General features: G+C 36.4%; 1 protein-coding gene across 1 annotated transcript; it reads right to left on the bottom strand.

Annotated features, from left to right (window-relative positions):
* Positions 1-584: 584 nt before the first annotated feature.
* LOC117920068 (stress response protein nst1-like) lies at positions 585-15,890 on the bottom strand. The gene is made up of 4 exons (XM_034837421.1): positions 15,723-15,890; positions 13,891-15,541; positions 12,177-13,264; positions 585-1,349 (listed from the first exon to the last, which is right to left on the bottom strand). The coding sequence occupies exons 2-4, from the start codon at positions 15,388-15,390 to the stop codon at positions 1,238-1,240; spliced, it is 2,700 nt and encodes an 899-aa protein (XP_034693312.1). The 5' UTR covers positions 15,391-15,541; positions 15,723-15,890; the 3' UTR covers positions 585-1,237.
* Positions 15,891-17,169: the final 1,279 nt, after the last annotated feature.

The raw sequence follows: 17,169 nt of genomic DNA on the forward strand, positions 1-17,169 counted from the left end.
ACATGGCTTCGCTTCAAGTTCAACCAAACGATCCATATTCCAAAATCGACCAACCGACATTCCAATGTGCAAATCAAGTTGCTCAAAAATTCTATATCAAAAATCTACATCATCCATCATTTCAACGGTTAAATCCTCTAGTGAACATGGATATAATCACATGACGAAATATATAAATATAAATAAGTAGGAAGACGAAGGAAGGCGCTTAACTCCCAAAGGGTTGTGAAGCGGAGACAAGCCATGCACCCTGATTATGCCATTGTTTTAATTGCTCCTTACTTATAATAAGGCCAACATAATAGATCATGATCCACAAATACGCAAATTGTAAGCACTTGTGCACTCAACTCCTTGGCACAACAGAAACTTCGGTGGGATATCATTTACTGTCCCCACCAACTGAGATCAAGGTTCAAGGATTACCAAACCCCCGTTTCAGGCTCAAGAGCCAACCCTAGAAAGCACAGTGCCAAAACCAAACCAAACCAAACCCAAGTGCAACTTTACCTCCTCCCACTTTGCTTCCCTTTTTTTTTTTTTTTTTTTCACTTTTAAACATTAACTATCCTCAAGATTGAAAGTCAAGCCTCAATTGCTTTTCAATAAAGCCAACTGATTGGGAGTAAGATCTAGAGTTGTACAGAAGAAAAGAGATTCTCGGACAATGCCTCACATTATATGTGGTCATCAATGTAATATCCCTTTCACAACCTTCTATAAATATGCTATTTCTCTAGAAAAATAAAATAATTTTGGAGTTTGGAAAGGAGAATGGGGGTCTACAAGAAAAATTTTCTTCTAAAAGGTATAAACAGCATAATCTATGAACTGATTAAATCCCACAATTGGTCTAATCTCATTGCCCCTCCAATCAACATCAACAACAGCAGCTTGTAAGATATGGCACAGAGAGGAGGGGGGTTAGCTCCATTAGGTGATCTATTTTTCCTGAAAGACGAATCAAACACCACCTACCTCAAAACTCCAGCAGACCAGAAACTATAGAAATCACTCCTACCTGTCAAGTGAGCAAGTAATGCATGCATACCACGTGTATTCCTATCCATGCTAATGTAAGTAAACATCAATCTCCCTTATAAAGAAGAGAAGGAAGATACAATGCATTCAGTTTTCTGAACTCTCCTCCAAAAGAAGCAGTTTGCCTCTTTGAGCTCAGGAGGTGTATTTAAGTCCCTCATACTGTGTCACTTTTTTTTCTTTTTTTCCAATCAAATTACCAAAGAGGCTGTACATCTGGGGTTGAAAATAAACCCCCAATATGGGGCTTCACTGCAGCCGAGTTCCCAACACCCTCCTCCCCTGAGCCGTGCACAGCCCATTCCTTCCTGCAAGAGAAATCAAGTGAAACAAGCATCAGATTACTCTCCCGATATTTGGAACAAGGATGAAAACACATCAATCATGAAGGAGTTAACTGAAAAAAAAAAAAAAGACATCACATCCATGAATCCGAAACAAATAGAACCAAGCACAATCACGCCTCCCACCACTGAGTCCATGTACCATTAAAATACAAGCAGATACAGCAGTCAGAAATATCAATCTCAGGCTACCACTCTCAGATAATTTACAAGGTTGACATAAAACAGTTGAAGCTGGAAAACTATACATTCCACTATATTTAATAAAATGATAAGCTGAATTAAGACCCCTGCAGTAACATTGCATGTTCAGATTATGCAAAGCTTTACCATTCTCATCACTAATCAAAGGTTTCCCACTCTTATCACATGATCACATTCATCATATTTCGTAACATACACCAAGTTGTAATCAATTTTTTTGCAGTACAAGCACTGGTATTTTACTTTATGCATTGCTTTTTGTTCAGCTATATGCACCCAATTCAATGAGCAGAACCCTTGCAGTAAATACATAAATGTTTTCATTCAATTTTAATTGATCCAAATAAGTTTTCATTTTTTTTAAATGTTTTCATTCAATTTTAATTGTTGATCCAAATAAGTTTTCATTTTTTTTTATTTTTTTTTTATAGGTTGATCCAAATAAGTTTCCATTATTCTAACACATAATCAGAACGGTTATATGTATCAGCAAATACTTCTTTCTATATCCTGTAAGTCTGTAACCCTCCACTATGAAGAGAAGTAGTTTCATCTAATAACTTTTTTCAGGATGTTTAGAATGGCTAATCACTTCTCAATTATTTCATTTTCTGTTAATATGCAAATAACTGACAAGCAAAACCAAGGTAGCAACATTACAATCATAAGGCTATATCATCAAGCATCTACTTAATTTTACTTTCCATCAACATAAACTAAACATGAACACACTTTGCAGATAAAGATTTAATGTCAAAAGGAAGTTGAGTACTAGTGCAACCCATGTAAAAAGAAGTTAAATAGTGGAAGAGGTTGAGTATGACTGTAACAGATGGGATAAAAAGTTGAACTTACTGAGAAAAATTTAAAGCTAATAGTTGCGACCCTATAAAGGTATAACAGGTGGAATATGATGTTTCACTGAATATGTGATCCATGAGGATATAATTTCCATTTTATTTTATTCATTTTTTATTACAAAGGTAAAGAAGGGTATTGAGTTTATAAGCAGAAAAGTAAAAGAATAGTGGAACACCAATTCACCTGAGTTTATAAGCATAAAAACAAAAAATAGTAGGATGACAATTCACCTCCTCGATAATAATATTAATAGATAAATTTATGGGGAGTGTGACAAGGAAAATAAGAACTGTTTTCTGTTCTAAAAGTTAGGGTTGGGGGGGAAGAGAAAAACAGGGATGATTCAAAAAAACATGTACAGATAGCATGGTTCAGTGAGTAACAGTTAAAAAAAAAAAATATTGTTCTTAGTTTCTGTAAAAATGCAAGCACATGACAACAGAAAACCATCGAAAAATGAAGATTGTTCATTTTAAAAAATTATAACATTATTCAGTCATAGCTACCAATTAGGCCCTATACATTGGTTATAATATATTTTTTTTAGAGAAAAAGAATTTAAAAAAAAAAAAGTAGATCCTCAAATTTTACTCAGAATATCACAGTTGGATATGTATAGTTATCCACATCAGATAAGACTGCTTCAAAATACAGATTAGAGAGAGAGAGGACCTTCAACAAATAGACATAATCCACATATTCAGAACTCTCCACCTACATGGGATAACTAGTCATTGCAAATGAACTACAGGCCCATGTTCTAGCATATAAATGTTTGGTAAAACAGAAATTTTATTGCAACCAAGAAATAAACAATAGAATCAAAATAAGACCCCAAAAAGATAATGTTTGCTTTGAAACAGGATTAAGGTATAAATTTTTGAAAATTTATATTGCGATTTTGTAGCCTACATCATGACCCAATATCCGAGGAAGCAAAATACTGTAGTTCATTTCTATTGAAAGTTGAACCCTACAAAATAACAATTAATAGTGCCCTTAGCAGGAAAGAAGAACTGCAGAAGAGATGAGAGGTAAGAACAATGGTTCATCACAAACCTGAGTTTAACAGCCCAGCCAATTTGGATAAGAAAATACAAGAGAAGCAAGAGAGATGACTGGAATGTTGAATGTTAATTAAGGACATTTAAGAGTACACTTAAAAATACCCAAGGGAAAAACCGAAAATTCACAGATTTAGATTAGGAGAAATGATATTTAAAACTCCTGTATCAATAAAATATTGCTCTCAATAAAATATAAATAGAAAGCCAACTCTCTATGAGAATACCAGACTAAACAGAGGAAATGTACAAGGGCAAGGTCAACAAAAAGTGCAAAAATACATTAGGGTCGAATGTTTTCAATGTTATGGCTTAGTTCCATATAGAGGTGTTCAATTAATGGACAAATATATGGACCAGGGATAGCAAGGATCAAATTATATCAGTTTTGTATTCAGAAGAATTGAATCAATTAAAGCTTATCTAACCTTTGCTCCAATAAATTTGTTTTACCAGGGCAACTTACCAATATTAATGAACCCAAATATATATGCATGAAACAAGAATAATCTGCTAGGATAATCTTTCCAGTGTATGTTAAAATAAATAAATAAATAAAATTTCTGCTTCTATTCAACAAACGCTGCACTAGTTCATAAGTGATTTGCTTGATTAAGCTCTGTCTAGAGTTCAATTGATCAATTTAGGGAAAAGCACAGGTTCTCACACATTCATAGTTTTACTGTGAGAGAGTGTATGCATGATAGACAGAGAGAGAGAAAGAGGAACATAGCTCAATGTGGATAATGGTGTTCTGTTATATAAATTAGTATCTCCCTTCAAAAGTTATATTCTTCAAAACAGTTGGAATGAACCACACCAAATTGTATAGCTGAATTACAAAATAAACTAACATAGGTATAAGTCAAAAATCAAAAAATTAAAAATTAAATTAAAATTAGAGACTCCATCATATCTGATCATGAAGAAGAAGATCATATCGACTTCATCATATATGATCATTTCAATCAGCTTATGTGCTCCTAAACAGGGCTGCAATATTGAGCAGATTGAACTAGACATCATTTGAGGCCAACTGGATCATAAGCCAAGATTAGGCTGAAAGTTTTAAAGAGGTTGGAGGATTACACTAAGAAATCTCAACCTAAGGTTACATTGGACCTTGGATTGAGGCCTCGACCAACCAGATGAAATTTGAACCCTATCTATTAGTTTTACATATAAAAGATCATCATTCACACAATACAAATAATCCCAGATATCTTACCCTAACCTGTGGCTAGTTGCATTCACCTGGGGCAGCCTCTTCAACCATTTAGGCCAGAGCTTTAGTTGTGCCCTCTAATCTGACCCAACCGTCCAACTAGCAACCCTACTTTTGTGCGCTTATGCAAAGAATTTCAGTTATTGAGAACCAGCTACCATCATATTGCCTCATCGCATTGATTTTACAACAGTAGCTTTTACATAAATATTTTTCTCGTTATGTACTGATCTTAGTCTTTTGTGCACTAATGCAAAGATTTTCAGTTGCCCTAACCTGTGGTTAGTTGCATGGATCTTGGGCAGCCTCTTCAACCATTTAGGCCAGAGCTTTAGTAGCCCTTTAATCTGACCCAACTATCCAACTAGCAACCCTACTTTTGTGCACTTATGCAAGGATTTTCAGTTATTGAGAACCAGATTCCAACCAATTGCCTCATCACAGTGGTTTTACAACAGTAACTTTTACATTAATATTTTTCTCATTATGCACTGATCTGTGTCTATTGTGCACTTATACAAAGATTTTCAGTTATTGAGAACCAGCTTCCATCGTATAGCCTCATCACATTGAATTTACAACAGTAGCTTTTAAATAAATATTTTCCTCCTTTTGTACTGATCTTACTCCATTCTATGTATGTCTGGATAAAGCTCCACAGAAAAAGAGAACTTGGATTTTGGTTCAATGTCTCTGTAGATGCTTTATTTATGAATAGCATTTGTCTGATGAAATCAGTCCTGATGCAAAAAATAACAGATATAACAAGAATAATAAATTTCCTTTCAACACAGATTACTGTTTTATTTTCTAATAAATAGTCTCTCCTTACCATATCCATACAAAAAATAGCAACAATTTTGCAAGAGATTAGTTGCCATGAGGAGATTCCAATTTTGTCAAAACCCTTCTTTGACAGAAGCAAATGTAGAGTCCTTTCAGTTTACAATTGTGCTATAAGATTTTTTTCACTTGCTGAATCCACTAATAAGATCCCAATTAACTTTCAAAGTTCAAACTCCTTACATTTGATTAATTCCATGACACATAGCACCTCCTTCATATTGGTACTTAATCCACTAATAAAGTTCAACTCATAATCAATTAGTTCCATAACACAAGTGCTTCCACTAGTCTTTGTTACACATGACTGAACCTTGTATACGCATACATAGATGCACACAGACAAATCAAAAATAAATAACAAACACTTCATTCCATTGAAATTGAATGAAAAATACAAAAAATAATGATGAACTATCCTTCAAATAGGGATGCATGCCCAAAAAACAAAAACAAGTACAAAAGAGTACAATTCAAGCAGGCACAAATTCCTCACACAAAAGACAGCATGTTAGAGGCCCCTTGCTTGGACAAACTATATGCAATGTGATTAGCTGCTCAACGAATCCAAGAAATGGGGCTCAACAAAGTTCTAGCCAGGTCAAATAGATTTATGCACTCAAGAATTGAATTTCCAGGGGCATTTTTCAACTCAACAAACCTAGCCTATAGCCACCGTTGAGTCTCCCTTGGCAAAAATATTGTCATCACCGCCAAATTCATAACAGTTAGGCCTTTGAATAAAGCAAGGATCTCAACCTCCACCAATCCCCTTTTTTAATAGGTAAAGATCAAATATATCAGCAGCACTCAACAAAGGGCACAAAAAAGGACACACGATGTACACAATGATGACAAAAGTCTAAAACAAGGCGAGGGATAACCCAAAAATAACCATGCCTTAGATAGAACTTAACCACTCTACAAAGCCCATCATAGACAAGGCTCTATAGCCTCTATACACTCTAACCCATACCAAAAAAAAAAAATATATACATGAAGGATTGTTTAAGTGTTTGGTCGACTTGTTCAAGCTTTTCAAAAGTTCTCCTATTTCTCTCCCGCCAAATAGTCCAAAAGAAGCACAACAGAGCAGTTTTCCAAGCCTTTTTACTCTTCTTTCTGACACGAATCATGTCAACTCAAAAGGACATTTCTCACGTAAGAATGCATCACCCATTTTACTCCAAAAAGAGCATAAATCAACTGCCACAAAATAATTACTTCAAGCAGTGAATGAGGATGTGATCAACCGTTTCTTTTTCTCCTTTGTACATATAGCACCTATTTGGAAACCGTAACCCTTCCTTTTGAGTTGATCTAGTGTTATTATCATGCCCCCATATATCTTCCCATGCGATAAAATTGACCCGGATGGTACCAAAGAACTGCAAACTATACAACAAGGGAACGCCTCCAACTTTCTGCATGATAAAAGCAATAGAAAAACTTAACTGAGAAGTTGCCACTCTTCATGTTCAGCCAAACAACCTTATCCTTATTATCCCTAACAATGGTCTACGCTTGCAACCTCCTAAAAAAGGCTCCCAACCCCTCTAAATTCCAATCATTATCATGTCTTGTAAACCTAGGGTTCTAACAATCTTCGTCCCATCCAGCTCCTATACCTCAATTGCCCACGCATCTTTGGTAGTGGCAATTGAGAAAAGTTCTAAGAAAGCTTCCCTTAAGGGTACGTCCTACATCATATATCCTTTAAAAATTTCATCCTTTTGCCATTGCCTTCCACAAGCCCACACCACATACCCTTTCCTTACTCCTTTAGAGCACCAACTCCCTTCTCTTTCCCCATACTTCCACGAAATCACCCAATTCCAAAGGGATTCCCTTTCAATCACAAATCTTTAACACTTCTTTCTGATAAGAACCTTGTTAAAAGTGGACAAATTTCTAATTCCCAGACCCTCATTGCTTTTATCCAAACTATAGATCAATTCACCATATGCAACTTTCTCACCAAAGTCCCTACCCTTCAAAAGAAAATTTCTTTGCATCTTTTCTAATCTTGAGGTCACTTCTCCTAGGATAACAAAAACCAGCATAAAGTAAATTGGCAAACTGGACAAAGTGTTTTTTTATTAAAGTTAACCCTCCTCCTTTTAATATTTATTCTCTTCCACAGAACCAGAAGTTTCTAAAAAATTTCCTCCACCGCTTCCCAAAGCCAAGAAGATCATAAAGGGGCTCCCAATGGAAAGCCCACATAAGTGTTGAGGATATTGTCCACCCTACTCCCAAAACTCCAAATTGGGATAAGCTTACCTTTTTCCAAATTGATTTTTAAATTAGAAATTGCTTGAAACCATATCAATGCCTAACTCAAATGCTCTATGTGCTCCTACTAAGCATATTGCATAGAATAAAAGTGTCATTTGCAAAGAACATATGAGAGACCTCCAACCCCGCACCTCCTCTTCCCCTAATTGAGAACCCTTCTATGAAGGCCCCTTCCTTAGCCCTAATTGGAATATAGGAGAGAGTCTTCATGGCCAAAATAAAGAGAAGAGGATAGAGGACCACCTTGTCTTTATACTCTTTAACACTGGAAAAAGCCAATGGGAGTCCCATTCACCAAAACAAAAAAACATGCATCATTTGATCCAACTTATCCGCTTGAAGCCAAATCTCATTTTTTCCCAGACCGCTAGTAAAAAAACCCAATTGACATGATAACACACCTTCTGGATGTCCAGCTTATAGATGACCACGTTGGTGTTGTCTTTTAGCCTTGAGTCAATGGCCTCATTAGTTATCAAAACTGCATCCAAAATTTGTTTCCCCTCCACAGATACATGCTAGAAATCCGAGACACTTTTTCAACCACCTTTTTTAATGTATTAGTAGGGCTTTTGCTAGAAGCTTGTATAATCCCTCATAAGAGTTGAGTATTCAAAGATGACCATCTTAACCAACATTCACTAATCTAATACATAATTGGTTTCACTTGACTCACCTCAAATTTATCATGGATGAAGTCATCCACAACTAGTAATTCATTATTAACTTTCCCTACAACTATGATAAAGAATGTGAAAACTAATTTCGAAAACAAAGGTAGGCAAGGCAACAATAAAGTATACATCTTATAAGATTTCGGAAAAACCACTCTCACCTCCCACATTTCTGAAATTATGTTAACCTCCCTTTGACTCACTAATAACATCACTAACCCCTAGTCCATAAGTTAATTCCTATAGAAAACTTTGACACCACTAGCCTTTTGTCAGATTTGACATTTTACTAACATCGATTGACTTTGTTAACTAAAAAATGCTAATTATTAGTTTCAAGTTAACTTAGCACAACACTTGAAAAGTAGAACTTACCATACCAATTCAAAGATTCCCAACCATCAAAGACCCCACCATCATTGCCATTTTTGGCTATAATCTCCCATCAAGTCATCTCCATATCATCATAATAAATATCAACAGTTATCATTGCTATCATGAAGCACTGTAACTTAGGTTCACATCCTTAGTCATACCACCTTCATTCCCACCACATGTGAAATGGATTATCCCTACTCCACAAGTATATCCATGGTTGCCTCGTAGCAGCAACAACTTTTTTTAGTTTCATACTGTAGGCACCCAACAAAGGGAAGTGTGCCATACATACACAGGTGGTATATAAGAGGAACTAAAGAGTAGACCCTTTCAGTATACATCAAGCCTATGTACTTTTATCCAGAATTTAGGCTATCTATAAAGTCCAATAATGTACAATTAGCCAATCTTACTCCTAGCAGGACCCCAGACTGCTCCCAAAGGGATTTAATGAGAGTCATCTCCAGCTCTTAATTTGATTTCTATTTTTTGTTAAAAGTTCAGTCATTATGCTCTCTCCAAATGCACCAAAATAAGTAGGGGGAATCATTCATCAAACCACAGCAACCTGAGAATATTCAACAGCAGAACCCAAAGTTGTCTGATCCTAGTGCAGGCTTTGTAAAGGTTGCACCTATTCACCATCAACCAGCCTCTCCTCATGAGAAGGTCTATGGGTAAAATCTTTCCTCTCAAAAGGGATTAAAAAAAAATAAAAAAAACAATTCTTCATAGAAGCCCTATTTCTCCAAACCTCATAAGCAGGGAACAAAACTGTCTCTTCATCTTTGGAGCCGCGAGGTGTTTAAATTGATAGGAGATGGTTGTGGATCAACTTAAAAAGAAGGGGTGGATGGTGTAGGACAACCCTAGGATGGTTGCCTACACTCAAGGGTAGGTGGGCTAGGGTTTTATTTTTAGGGTGTAAGGAGAGGAACAAGGAATAAATTTTATGGTAAAAAAAAATATAATATAAGAAATAGAGATAAAGAAAAAATAAAGATCAAAAACCTTAGAATCTCACTAAGGCCTTCTAGGAGTCTCACCTAGAAGAAAATCAATGGAGTCTCACCATTGAGGGTTGCAACCTTACAATGAAAGAAAACATAATATTATTAATATCAATTCATCTCTTTGATTTACATTGATTAGCCTATTTATAAGCTTCTCTAAGAAATCCAAAATCTACTAGAACTCTAATAACCTATCATGATTCTAGTTCTAATTATAACATCCAAAGTCTACTAAGACTCTAATAACCTATCATGACTCAAATTCTAATTATATTATAACTCAACTAGCTAATCCTAATTAGACTTCAAAAAATATCAATCTCAATTCAATTCTAATTAATATTAATCCTATTTAAAGTTTACTTAGGTCTTCCCTTTCCTCCTTGAATAAACTTTAAAAGGCTTTCCCCCATTAGTAGACTTTAGCTAATAGATACTTCCTTTGTTGTGCGGAAGAAAAGTCTATTGATCATATTCTAATTCATTGCACCAAGGCAAGAGTTTTATGGGAGTTATTATTTGCTCTTTTTGGAGTGATGTGGTTCCTTCCTTATTTGGTTAGAGATACTCTTCTTGGTTGGCATGGTATCAACATGGACAAGAAGCTAAGTAAGATGTGGATGGCAGCCCCCTTATGTCTTTTTTTGGGTGGTTTGGAAGAAAAGAAATAGAATTGCTTTTAAAAATGAGGAGCTTTCGATTCACAGGATGAAAAATTCTTTTGTATGTAATTTTTGGCTTTGAACTAAGTCGATAATAGATAAGGACCTCTTCCTTTAATCAACTCTTTTGATTGTTTGGGTTCTAGATGAGGGCTGATGATTTTTTATATCCCCTCTTCTTTTTGTTCTTGCTTTTTGGTGCCTCTTGTATACCCCTGTATGCTTTGGGTCAGCCTTAAGGCGCCCTTTCTTCTAATATATTTTTTTTGTGTTCACTTATCAAAAAACAAAATTGTCTCTTTAGTACACTTTAAAACCCCCTTTTTGTCCTCTCTCTACCATAAGTTGTCTTCCTCTACTGCTTGTAATCTCACTCCTCCATTTACCAATCCTAAAAATGCTTTCAGAACTACTAGACCTAAAGGCTAACCCTGCCATCCTCCACCTCCCACATGTCCACTACTTTAGCATTATTGAAAGAGGAAAGGCTAAACAAAATGGGGAAGGCCTCTTTTAGAGATCAAACCCCTATCCAATTATCCGCCCAGAAATTAGTCCTCATCCCATTCTTGACCACAACAGAAGTTCTGGAATTGAACTCCTCCCATCCTTTTCTAGTATCTTTCACAATCCCACATCATAAACCCCTTTTACTTGTGTGCACCAACCCACATCCACCTTTCTAAATTTACCATGGATAATCCTCCTCTACAAACTGTCGCTCTCATGAGCACATCTCCATCACCACTTGCCTAGAAGAGTCTTATTAAAATAATCCAAATTTCCAGTCACCAAGCCTCCATTCATTTTGTCCTTACAAACCATTGCCCAATTTACAAAATGGATTTTTCCATTTTTCTTGATGATTTCCCTGCAAATGTTTGGATTTTATTGAGCCTACCCTTCACTTTTCTGGGAATCACAAATAAAGACAAAGTAAATTAGGAGGCTGGTGGAGGGATTTAATGAAAGAGGATTCAAAGACAGTGGTGGTAGATGTTGAATGCTTTTGGGACCACATAGTGCGCATAGGTTTCAAGAGAGAAGTTAGCCAGGCAATTGGAAAAATTACAAGATTGAGCAAGATCAAGAGATTTCAAAAAGAATAACCCACAGCTACTAAGAATGAATCCCAGACATAGACAAAAACATTATCTCTCATGTCTTATGCCAGTTTGTGATAAAACTTACAACCATAGTGACTAACATGTTAACTATACCAAGCAGAAATAATTGCTTTTGGTTTTAGACTTTTTAGATGGTCTGCCAAATAAGAATTTCCTTTCTTAGGATCATTACTGCAAAATAAACAATAAAAATAAAAAAGATAGAAAATTAAAAATTAAAAAATCCTAAAAAATAAATAAATAAACAAACAAATAAACAAGCAAACAAACAAATAAACAAATTATCTAGCCTGTAAATGTGCCAAAAGCCCATCTAAGACTTATTATTAGCTTCATCAAAAAGATTTTATTAAAACAAAAACAAAAACAAAAAAAAAAAAAAGACAAGATTGAAGGCATAGCAGTTTGAGAAAGATAGAAATTCAGAGCATTATGAACTTACTTGGACCAACAAGTGGATGGAGACAGCTCAAATGGATGGTTGATAGAGGAACTGCCGGTACTCCCATAAATAATTTCATTCTGAGAAGTCTCCTCCTGAGGATTAAGAGAGAAATGGCTTTCATTACCAGACAATGGCTGGTAGAACGTTTTCTGCAACCATGGGTCATGATCATTTGAACCAGAAACAGGAGAACTAAATGTCCCACCATTTTGGCAATTGCCAAGAAAAACCTTTTGATGAGGAGGAGAGCCAGAAAGTAGTTGATCCTCTTTTGTAAAAAGTGATACCATAGGTTTGTGAGATGAAGGGTTCACAATATCATCCTTGTTTGATCTGTTCAGTTCTGGGGGTAAAAGCCAGCCGGATGGGCCGCCACCTACTAAACCTAAACTATCCTGACCAAGAGGAGAACTGTTCCACATCTGCCAAGTACCCTTATCATTTGCATTACTCAAATCATCCATAGGTAAAGGATGCAGATCCTGGGTCTTAGGGGTACCTGGGAAGCGACTGGAATTGCCATGTCTGTCATCACTGATCCGTAATCGTGACAATGGAGACACAATTGGAGATGGAGATGGCCTGTTGACTTCAGCAGATACAGGTACATTCTTTAAAGCATGAGTTCTTTCCAATCCCAAATCTGGTACAAAACCAGCTCCCAGGTCCAACTGAAAATTATCAAGTGACTCAGACACAGGCCCAAGCAAGGACACTGGGTCAGGAACATAGCATGGGTCTTCAAATAGTTCTGGATCTTCAGACATGAATTCATGGGTTCCTTCACCAACACGAGGAAACAAGGGATCAATTGCAGAAGAAAAACCAGAACTACTACTAGTTGATCCATTTGGAAAGGTAGGCAGATTGAACAGCGATGGCAGCCCAAAATTGATGGGATTATCAAAATGTTGGATTGCTGGTGAATAAGCAGGAAGTTGACTGCTTTGAACTTCTGTTTGGGATTTCCCATTTGGTCTACTAATAACATTTCCAGTTGATGAAGGAGGAGCAGTTGATGAGCGAATAAATAATTGTTGCCATGATTTTTTAGGAGCTGTCCTTGGTTGGGGCTCTGATAGAACCTGCAGTAACAATCTCAACATTGTTAAACTCAAGATCGCTCAAGACTCAAAATACAATAGACTGGAATTCATTATCATAAAAAAAAACCATAACTTCCTTGTGGTACTATAAAAAATGGCATGTCAGCTCATAGTTCCTGAAGATCGTAAATGAGAATAGATCCCCCAAAAAACAAAAACAAAGGGTTGGAGCTAGAGCGATTTCACATGCCACATGTCAATCAAAAAGGGCTAGTTCTTAAAAAAACAAACAAGAAGTTGGAGCTAGAGCGATCTCGCATGCCACATGTCAATCAAAAAGGGCTAGTTCTTAAAAAAACAAACAAGAAGTTGGAGCTAGAGCGATCTCACATGCCACATGTCGATCAAAAAAGGGCTAATTCTTCTAATTTTCTGGCATGCCACTGGTAACCACTTGAACATTTAAAAGTCACATTAATGGGCTATAGGCCACATGTTTGGCAAGAGGGATAGGCTCAAAAGAAGATAATGTTCACAACATGTCACAAATTTTAACCAGTAAGAGCACAATCAATTTAATCTTTCCACACCTTTCTCTAACAATAAACACACTAAACTAGTGACAAGCCAAAGTACATAAACCTCAAATTAATAAGAGAACTTACAGGGCGGCTGATGTTCTTTTCATCTCCAGTCATACTCAATTTCACACCAACACGATCTAGTGGACAGGTATCCCTCCTGTTGGAAGAAGCTTGTACATGATCTCCAGAACCAATAGGCTTGTTTTCTTTTAAAATAGTAGAAGGGTTACTAGCACCCCTTCCGAAGAAACTGCCTCCACTGAAAGCTTTCGAAGAAGATAAAAAGGTACCCCTCACTCGGTCCAGGTATCGACTTCCAGCATTTCCCCTGTTAAAGTTGCTTGCAGAAACACTCTTTAAACCATATCCCATTTCTGTGCCATGGGCTTTGCTAATTTCTGTCCCAGTTTTCTGATGTTCCCGGCGATCTATCTCACTCTTCCTATCCAACTCCCGCTTTCGCTCACTTTCCTTACCAGCTTTTCTTTCCATCTCCTCTGCATCAGAATTGCTCTTACTAGATCCCTTGTCCCTCTCCTTCCGTCTTTCCTGACGTTTCTTCTCTGCTTCCTTCTTGCTATCTTTCTCCCTAAAGAGAGGCTTGCCACGATCTTTCTCAGCCTCCATCTTCTCGTCCCTAAGTCTCCTGCGTTCCTCAACCAACCTTGCTACCTCTTCCCTCTGCTTTCTCTCTTCCTCCTCCAGAAGTTCCTTTTCTAATCTAGCTTGTCTCTTCTCTTCAGCTTTTCTTCTTGCCTTTTCTCCTCTACTCTCATTAAAATTTGACCCATTCTCACCCCTCTTGTTCAACATCCCCCTATGCTCAGTGTCAGATGAAGCATCTTCACTTGACGAACTAACCCTAAAAATCTTTCTCCAAAGCCAACGGATGCTCAAGAAAAATGACGTCAACAGTTTGCACGCAAAAATAACAACACCTGAATAAGATTTCTCTGCTAAACAATTCTCGTCACCCCCAAAAAACCCACCATTACTCCTCCGCCAATGACTGGGCTTACCCTGAAATGAGCCACCAGCCCAATGTCCATTGTCCAACCAATCCTGACCACACATCCACCCATTGTCAGACCATACCTTCCCATTCAATATCTTCCCACCCTTACCGACCAAGTCCTTAATAATCCCGGAATTTGAAATTCCCAATCCAGCTGGCACAGGCAAGTCCAATACTGGTCTCTTCGAAATATGCCCACAATAAGAGCACATAAACCGCCCTCCACCCGGATTCTGATCCCGATATGGAGTCAAACAGTTGCGGCATCTCCGTGTTGCTGTCTTCCGAAGCTTTTGCAGTTCTATTGCTTCAAACCTTTTTCTCTCCCTGAGGCGCGCATTCCTACGGACACGCCATGCCGACAGCTGTGGCATCAAAATTTCATACCAAAATAAGGTAACTAAGAGTACAAACACACACGCCAGCCTGGGTGACGTAATCTCAAATCGAAAGGCCGGTGGCAACAGCTGAGAAAGAGCCCACAGTCCTATAAGTGGAATTACTAACCAAGGAAGCATTGTAGCAACCCGGCGAGACCACTTCTGAATCACACAGAGTATACACATTATCCTCTACCCCACACCTATCTTCCCCGTACCCAATACCCCCAATCAACACAGCTCTGCAACACAATCGAAAACCCTAACCCTATCTTCTCCTCCAAAACGTTTCCTCCAAACTTCAACAACCCTAACACCGTGATTTGTGAGAAAAAACCTAAATCACAATCCAAAGAAATGAGAAATTAATCAGAATAGCAAGTTTCAGAAATGGATCGGCAAGGGTTTCTCAACATGTCCAAAACGGCGTCGTTCGAGCTCCGATTGCAGCCGTTCGTGGCACCAACAAACAAACAAAACGAATCAATCGAATGGAGAAGAGGGATTCGGAGACTTACAGATTCGGCTACCATGACGAAACAAATTCTGTCCGATGACCGAAATTTCGGTACGGCGCCTGCCGATTCAGGCTTTGAAGCGGTGGTTGGCTCCTTCGTTCGTTCTTACCAGCGAAGAAACTGTGCGAGACAGAATATTAAAAAGATGGGATAAGAAGAGAGATGGAGAAGAAAATGAGGGAATTTAAGGATAAAAACAAAATACATTTATATATCACCCACCACTTCAACCGGCTTCGGCTTTTTTTCCTATTTGCCCTTTTAACTGAACCGGGTTCATCCATTTCCCCTTCTCACCGACTACCACGTGTCAATGTTTATACCATCTGGACCTTTGAAATTTCTGCCTACAAAACGATATAACTGATAATTAATTTTGAAAATATGACACAAGTAAACTACAGCTGAAGTGTACAAATTATCCTTTACAACACTCTTTCTCTTTTAAGGAAAAAAATCTTAAAAACTTTATTAATTCAACGCCCTACTTTGACCGATTTATCCATCCATTAAAAATATTAAAATTGAAGAAATTTTTTAATGTATGACCTAAATTATCCATGATGATATTAAATGTGGAGTACGCTGCATTACTTTGCATTAATATATGGTCACGGAGATCGACATGCATAAATGAAATGTGAAGAGTGCGTGTCACTGGCACATTAACCATTTCTACTACACCACCATTCAAAATTGGTACAGATACATGGAGTTTCTCCACATGTATAGAGGTTTTAATGTTATGTTTCATTCTGAAACTATAAATTATTTAATCTTTATTTATAAGAATTAAATAACTGAAAATTTTTAAAATAATAATTAAAAATAATTTATCAACTTTAAATATTTTTTTATTTTTTTTTCTTTTTTTCTTTTACTTTTTCTTTTTATTTTCTTTTCATCGTTTTTTTTTTCTAACTTTCTAAAACCAAATATACTCTAAATATTTATTAGTTTTGTTGTAATAATTTATCATTAACCAAAGATTTATCATATGCTTAAGGTAACAAATTTCAAGTTATTTAATAACAATAATATTTGGTATTTGATTTTCAACCATATAAAGAACTTAATCAATTAATATTATTATTATATTCATGATGATCATTTCATTGGCATCTCATAATATTTGATACTTAATTATTATGGTTAATGTATTTTATTTATGAATTTTTTTTAAAAGGCTTTAAGTTTTAAAAATAAATTCTATAAAATAACATATTATCATTTACTCATACTTATGAGATGATAACATATGACAAAACTTATATAAAAAATTAGTTTACATAAGAATTGACATATTGGTTCACGTAAGAGTGCATGTAGAATATCAAATGAAGTTATTCATGTTCAAGTAAGTTTTAATAATACCATTATGACCATTATATATATACAGAATCGGGTGTATTTCTTGGTTCTCGGTTAGTACTTATAAATTCAAAGA

This window comes from Vitis riparia, chromosome 8 (genome assembly GCF_004353265.1).
Source record: "Vitis riparia cultivar Riparia Gloire de Montpellier isolate 1030 chromosome 8, EGFV_Vit.rip_1.0, whole genome shotgun sequence".
NCBI classification, from domain to species: Eukaryota; Viridiplantae; Streptophyta; class Magnoliopsida; order Vitales; family Vitaceae; genus Vitis; species Vitis riparia.

Coding starts and splice junctions, on each gene's coding strand:
- LOC117920068 (XM_034837421.1), bottom strand. CDS start 15,390: ATGTGTATACTCTGTGTGATTCAGAAGTGGTCTCGCCGGGTTGCTACA. Junction 13,265..13,890: donor AAAAGAACATCAGCCGCCCT/GTAAGTTCTCTT, acceptor TTGTTACTGCAG/GTTCTATCAGAGCCCCAACC. Junction 1,350..12,176: donor CCATCCACTTGTTGGTCCAA/GTAAGTTCATAA, acceptor TTTCTCTTGCAG/GAAGGAATGGGCTGTGCACG.